We start from the raw sequence: 7,009 nt of genomic DNA on the forward strand, positions 1-7,009 counted from the left end.
CGCGGTGGCTCAAGCCTGTAATCCCAGCACTTTGGGAGGCCGAGACGGGCGGATCACGAGGTCAGGAGATAGAGACCTTCCTGGCTAACGCGGTGAAACCCCGTCTCAACTAAAAAATACAAAAAACTAGCCGAGGGAGGTGGCGGGCGCCTGTAGTCCCAGCTACTCAGGAGCCTGAGGCAGGAGAATGGCGTGAACCCGGGAGGCGGAGCTTGCAGTGAGCTGAGATCCGGCCACTGCACTGCAGCCTGGGCGACAGAGAGAGACTCTGTCTCAAAAAAAAAAAAAAAAAAAAATACAAAAAATTAGCCTAGCGTGGTAGTAGGCGCCTGTAGTCCCAGCTACTTGGGAGGCTGAGGCAGGAGAATGTCATGAACCCAGAAGGTGGAGCTTGCAGTGAGCCGAGATCGCGCCACTGCACTCCAGCCTGGGTGACAGCAAGACGCTGTCTCAAAAAAAGAAAAGAAAGGAAAATAGTGATGAAAAAGTTAATTTTCAATATCCATGTAAAATGGTTTTTACTGGTTTCTCTCAACACACAGACAGGAAGTAATATTGACATTTAAATTATAATGTGCTTTAACTTTTCACTTTCTATTCACCCACATTCATGGCTCATTTTTGGCCAAAAATAAATAATATTTGCACTAGATTATTAGGATTTTCCAGGACCATTACTACCAGCCTGGCTTTGAATCTACTCTCGCCTCTTTGGAGAGAGGTTGATGAATATGGCCCTTAAAGAAGTAATTCTGCAAGATGAATCCTATATTACCTATGATAATTTAATTGGGAATTTTCCCTTCTCCTGGATGAAGAATAATATTCCCCTTGTTTTGTTTTTGCTGTTTCGTTTTTTAACTTTTCACAGATAAATCCATGCAGAAATGGATATATACAGATCTGTTGAGGCAGAAAGAAGAGAGGGAAAAACCCACTCCTTGTTTCTACACTTTTGCACTTAGTAACAGTTTGCCTGATTGAAGGATTTGTGAATGGTTCTCCTTTTTTTTTTTTTTTTCTTTTTTGAGATGGAGTCTTGCTCTGGTGCCCAGACTGGAGTGCAGTGGTGCAATTTTGGCTCATTGCAACCTCCACCTTTCGGGTTCAAGCAATTCTCCTGCCTCAGCCTCCCAAGTAGCTGGGATTACCGGCGCACGCCACCACGCCCAGCTAATTTTTGTATTTTCAGTAGAGACGGGGTTTCACCACATTGGCCAGGCTGGTCTCAAACTCCTGATCTTAGCTGATCCACCCTCCTTGGCCTCCAAAGTGCTGGGATTATAGGTGTGAGCCACCACACCCGTCCAAATAGCTCTTATAAGGGACTTAAGACTAGAAAACCACTCACGTTTAATTTCAATATGCGTATTCTGCACACTATCTGCTGAAATTGGGAAAATGCAATGTATTTTTTGAGTTAAGCCTACTGCTTAGGAATGTAACAATTACAAATCACATTCACAAAAGTAGCTCACCTTATTCACCATTTTAAACAACATATATGTGCACTGTAAAAATAAGTTTTTAAAAACTCAATGTGATGTTAGCCTATACACAGCTGAATTATCAAAAGGAAACCAGACTTTGTTATATCAGAGGTCATTAAAAAGCTTATGGCATACCATAAGTGCTCAATAAATACATCTTCCTCCCCCAAAGCACTCCAATCTCCATATGCCGTTTTAGCAACTCCCTGTATGTTATGTCACTTTATACTGCAATCTGTGCTGACTTCCTCCAATCCAGAAGTGACTGCATTTCAGTGGTAGAGTTTTATAAACTTGACTTAATCTTTAGCACTTCTGCGCTGGAATTGTACCTTTTAAGTTCTAGAGATGATAAATCTCTCATTTGTTACTGAGTAAGAAATGCCACAAATGTATAAAAGAATTCTTCATTAAGCTTGTTTTTCCTGCCATGACTCTGGAGAGTAAGTCACTGTAGAAGATTGTTTATTTTATTATCATCAGAGGCCATTTCATTAACCAGCTGTTCTACTGACAACTGAATAGCATTCTTGACAAGAGAAGAGGCTGTTTCAATTAAGAGTGTTTCATATTGTTCTGAAGTTCTATCCTCAAAACCATTATCATTAGCAAAAACCCCTACTTGCTCATTTTCAGTTGAAATTAAGAATTGCTTAGGGACATTTTTTGATTTCTTAACATCAAATTCACTGATTTCAGTGTCTGTAATAATAATAGCAATTGGTTCTATTCGTTTGCTTTCTTCTAATTTGGACTTCTCTTCAGTGATCCCATTTTCTTTAAAATCTGATTCTTGGCTCAATTCAGTATCTTTTGGCTTAGTTTCTTCAGCCACAATCTCTCTACTTTCATAGTCTTTCCCATTTGGTGCACTTTTTAGGATATTGTTACTGGCTTCTTCCATAATTTGTTGAGCTGGGATTGCAGGTAAAGGTGGAACATCAGAAAGTACTGTTTGCTGATGGTCTGTTTCTGAAGTTTCAAGTGGGCCTGCTTGCTGGGGTTGAACATCTTGTTTTTCCTTGACCGTTTCAATTTCTTCAAGGATTAGAGTTCCCGTTTGAATAGCAGAATGCCCATCATCTAATCCAAGTTCTACTGAAATCACTTTCTCTCCAGAAGTTATGCTATTGCTTACATTTGATTCACAGACTTTATCACCATCTTTCCGTGAGATGCCTTCACTTAGATCCTGGGTTGACTTAGCCTTTGTTGCCTGATCATTCAATGAGGTCTGTGTTTGTATATCCAAAATTTCAGCTTCTTCCTGGACTTTGATGCTGCAGTCTGAGTCTTCTATAATTTTGGAATGATTACTCCTTTTTGGCCCTCTTGGGAATTTTATGCAGGGAATCTTAAGTCTAGATTTTGCCTTTTTCTTAGAAAGATCAGCATCCTCAGCGTTTACTGCAGGTTGCACTTCAGCCTCCAATGACTTTTGCTGCTTTGAAGACTCTGACCTTTTCCTGCGTGTTACAAGACGTTTGAGTGAGGCCCAGGCCCCCCGTGGGGGCTCTGGCTGATCAGAAGCTCCTGCTTCTTGGGGACACTTCCTTGCCACATCAGCAGCTTCAGAGCCAACTTTGGGCTTCAGTGCTTTAGCTGCTTTCTTTCTTCTCTTGAAGCAAAGCATGGATGCCTTTTCCTTCTGTCTTTCAGCCCCAGGACTACCTTCTGCTGATCTCTTCTCATCCTTGTTTTCTACATGAATTTCTGAAACTGTGGTTTCCATTTTTACACTGTACTCTTACTCTCTAGAAAACTATATTCTCTCTTCCTTAGCAGCCTTTTGTGACAAAAAGATGGGCAAAAATGTCACACTAGGTAAAATTTCATCCAGGCATATTCATACCTTTCATCTTACTGCATACAGTTGTTTTAGGTGGTTTCTCTAGTATAGAAATGCCAGTTTCTCTATTGCTTGTAATTTCTCTCGTTAATTTCTTGATGAAAGCCCTTTCTTGAATAAATTTTTGCTTTATTTAAAGATCAACCTGATGAGAGAAAAGAAAGTGGTATTTTATTTCACTATGAGCCTATTATTTTCTATGGAGACTATTTCAGCTGAATGTATAAGATTCTACCAGGCATATTTTCCATATAATAATGAAATGACTGGAGAATAAACGTTGGGGTTTACTTTGGCCCTGTTAAAGAGTTCAATGTGATTCTATTGTTTTATCCTCTTTGTTGAAACTTCATTTTGGATTACCCTGCAAGTCTGATATTATTAGTTCTTTAGTTGTGTTGTCTGTGTGAATTGCTTATGGCTCTAAAGTGCAAATTAAGCAAACAACAGGAAGAACAAAAAATGAAGTGCAGGATGAAAAACAAGCTAATGTATTTTTTATCACACTCAATAAATAATTTGAAAGCTGTAAAGGACTTTAGAGATTATTTGAGATTACTCAAATCCAGCCAGATGACAAAACTGAACTCCAGAGGGGAGCAATTGTCTTGTTAAAAGCCATGCAGCTAGATAAGGTCATAGCCAGAGTTAGAACTAGAGACTTTGACTCTCTAGTTTTTCCATTATAACATAAGGTTTCTGTTCTAAAAATGTATGTTCCATCAAGGAAGTGCTACTTTTCATACATATTCTTAGGAAAATTTAGCATTACTGTCATTTCCCACTCTTAAATTAGTTGTATAATTTTGACATTTTCATTTAGGTACTGTATTTGCTGTATCACATGTTTCCACCATAATCTGCACATAGTTGGAGGTCAGTAAGAGTAACAATAACTGACATTTATTGAGCAATTCTTGGGTATTAGGCGGTGCACACACTTTTACATACATCTGTAATCCTCACCACGATATTACAAAGATGGTGGTATCACCATCTACAGATGAAGCAATTTGGCTGAGATTAGGGCAGAGCTGTAACAGAGCTCAGATTAAACACAAGATTGCTTGTTGCTTAAAGCTTATGTTCTGAAACTGGGCTTTAAGAGTTTCATCAGAAAATGGATTGTTTGGGGATACTAATCTGCAGTATATTCATTAGTAAAAAAATTTAAAAATTGATTAATGGTCATTTAATCATAAGGCACTTATCAACTCATAATTGAACCAAGAGTAGTCTGAGTTCTTGTTATTTGAAAACCAAGCTTTTGAAATTCTTTATATTTTGTTTTTTTGGTTCAGGAACTAATTTAACAGCCAAAAATAGGTTGATAAACTATGCAATTGGCAAACTGTTAGATAATACAAAGGTGTATTGAAAATTTAATCCTCAGAATGGTACGATGGCACCAAAGAATGGAAATGGGAAGTGATTATCTAACAAAGATCCTATGAATTTTAGTGGGTGGATGCCCTAAAATAAGCAAAGGGACTCATTCTTTATATTGTTTTTATGTAAATCCTTCACTGAAGTTTCATTTGGGTAACCCATAATTTTATGAACTGTAGAAAGAACTGGAACCCTGAAAATCAGTTTATGATCTAAGTAAATATTCTCTTAGGTTGGGTGTTTCATATTGTATGCCTCTAACAGAAAGATAAAGTCATTCTAGAACAATGATGGAACTAAAATATGAACATTTGACAGTGTTTCTCCTCACATTTATGTTTCAGTGAGCACTAGAACCTCAGCTGATAACTCTGTTTAAATCTTCTCACCTCTTGTGAGTTTTCAACACCTGAGCACTTTTGTTAAGCAGAGGCTGTATTACCACATAATAGAAATATTGAAATGAGATGTTCAGGAGTGTATCATTTAAAACTAACGTGGATTGCGCAAAGACAATGGTTTGAGAAGCTCACTTGAATGTGTCTCACACACTAGAAATAAAACGAATGCCCAAACAGAAACTTAACTGAAGGGGGAAAATAATGCAGTCTGTAGACATTAAAACTTTGCAGAATGTCAGACTGCAAAGGATTCGCTCTTAACCAGCAAGGGTAGCTTTATCGCCTCAGGAAATCTTAAAGTCCCTGTGCTCATTTCCTGATAGAATTTCAAGTCTCATGTCACAGAAAACACTCCCTTTCCTTTTTCCCTTGAGCAGCAAAGAACATCCACTACCCGAGGAAAGCAATGCATCTTTCCCAGCACCAGATATGGACCACGAAGCTTCCTCCTGGAGGAAGGAATCTCGAATTCTGGCTTGACGCCCCTTATGGCAGGAGACAGAGCGCAGGATAAAGTACTCAAAAAGGAAAATGCCGGGGGCGTGGAACAGATAACCCAGCTTCAAGCTGTCTGCAGAATTATAATGTAATGGCCAGAAACCCAGAATCACATTTCGCAAAGAGGGATAAAGAAGGAAAAAAGCCACCGGCAACCCATGCTTCTAAGACAAGCTGTAACGCGAAGGTGATAGGTGGGCAGACCTGATGAGGGTCGTCCTGGCCGCAGATTCCTGCGGACAAGCGACCTCCCGCGTTCTTATTCCCAGCACCTCAGGGGGCTCACATCCCCCATGTCCAGTGGGCGCCTCTTGCCCACTCCGCGGTCCGCTGACCGGACACTGCCCCCGACCCTCCTCTCCAGTAGGCTCCCCGCCCTGCCTTTACTCACATAGGGCGTCGGGGTCCTTGGCCAACACTGCTCCCAAGGTGGCGGCGCGCTCGCGGGGCCCGGCGCCCAGGCCTCCAGGGAGCCGCGGTCGCATCCGGAGCAAGGCGCCCTCTGCAGAGCCCGCCGCCGGGTGCGCCCCCTCCCCACCGCGCGGGGACAGACAGCCCGCAGCTCCAATGCGAGCGGAGCAGAGCCGAGCGGGCGGGCAGGGGCGGGGCGACCGCGGGAGGCGGGGGGCGGCACGGACGCCGGGACCCACCTGCAGCAGCAGCCTGTCTGCCGCGGGGAAGGCCACCGTGCTCCGCCCGGGCGCCAATCTCCGCCGCCAGACTACATTAGCGCCGAGGCGGGGACCGCGAGAGCCAGCCGAAGGCTCGGGGCGGGGTTGGGGGGCGGAGGGAAGGCGGGGAGCGGCCAGGGCAATGAACCCCGCGTTTCTGAGACGCTAAATGGTGAGGTCCGGTTTCAAATTATAGACAGTCCTGTTACACATGTCCTCTTCTCCCCCTCAGAATATTTAAAGACAAGGCAGACATCGCATTTTAAAAGCAGGATTCAAAACTATGTATAGAATAGCGAGGTCATTTTTGTTTGAAGCGAAAATTACATATAGAAATGGAAACAGAAAGAAACCCGACTTTCTCAGGAGTGACTTGAGTATAAGATCATCGTAGGCCGGGCGCGGTGGCTCAAGGCTGTAATCCCAGCACTTTGGGAGGCCGAGACGGGCGGATCACGAAGTCAGGAGATTGAGACCATCCTGGCTAACACGGTGAAACCCCGTCTCTACTAAAAAATACAAAAAAAAGTAGCCGGGCGCGGTGGTGGGCGCCTGTAGTCCCAGCTACTCGGGAGGCTGAGGCAGGAGAATGGCGTAAACCCGGGAGGCGGAGCTTGCAGTGAGCTGAGATCCGGCCACTGCACTCCAGCCTGGGCGACAGAGCGAGACTCCGTCTCCCAAAAAAAAAAAAAAAAAAAAAAAAAAAGATCA

At 42.7% G+C, this 7,009-nt stretch overlaps 1 protein-coding gene across 1 annotated transcript; it reads right to left on the reverse strand.

Moving 5' to 3' along the window:
• Nucleotides 1–862: 862 nt before the first annotated feature.
• Nucleotides 863–6,186, reverse strand: AKAP5 (A-kinase anchoring protein 5). The gene is made up of 2 exons (XM_031668064.1): nucleotides 6,019–6,186; nucleotides 863–3,484 (listed from the first exon to the last, which is right to left on the reverse strand). Exon 2 carries the CDS (start codon nucleotides 3,220–3,222, stop codon nucleotides 1,939–1,941), a length of 1,284 nt encoding a protein of 427 aa, XP_031523924.1. The 5' UTR covers nucleotides 3,223–3,484; nucleotides 6,019–6,186; the 3' UTR covers nucleotides 863–1,938.
• Nucleotides 6,187–7,009: the final 823 nt, after the last annotated feature.

Source organism: Papio anubis, chromosome 7, assembly GCF_008728515.1.
Source record: "Papio anubis isolate 15944 chromosome 7, Panubis1.0, whole genome shotgun sequence".
Classification (NCBI taxonomy): domain Eukaryota; kingdom Metazoa; phylum Chordata; class Mammalia; order Primates; family Cercopithecidae; genus Papio; species Papio anubis.

Coding starts and splice junctions, on each gene's coding strand:
- AKAP5 (XM_031668064.1), bottom strand. CDS start 3,222: ATGGAAACCACAGTTTCAGAAATTCATGTAGAAAACAAGGATGAGAAG.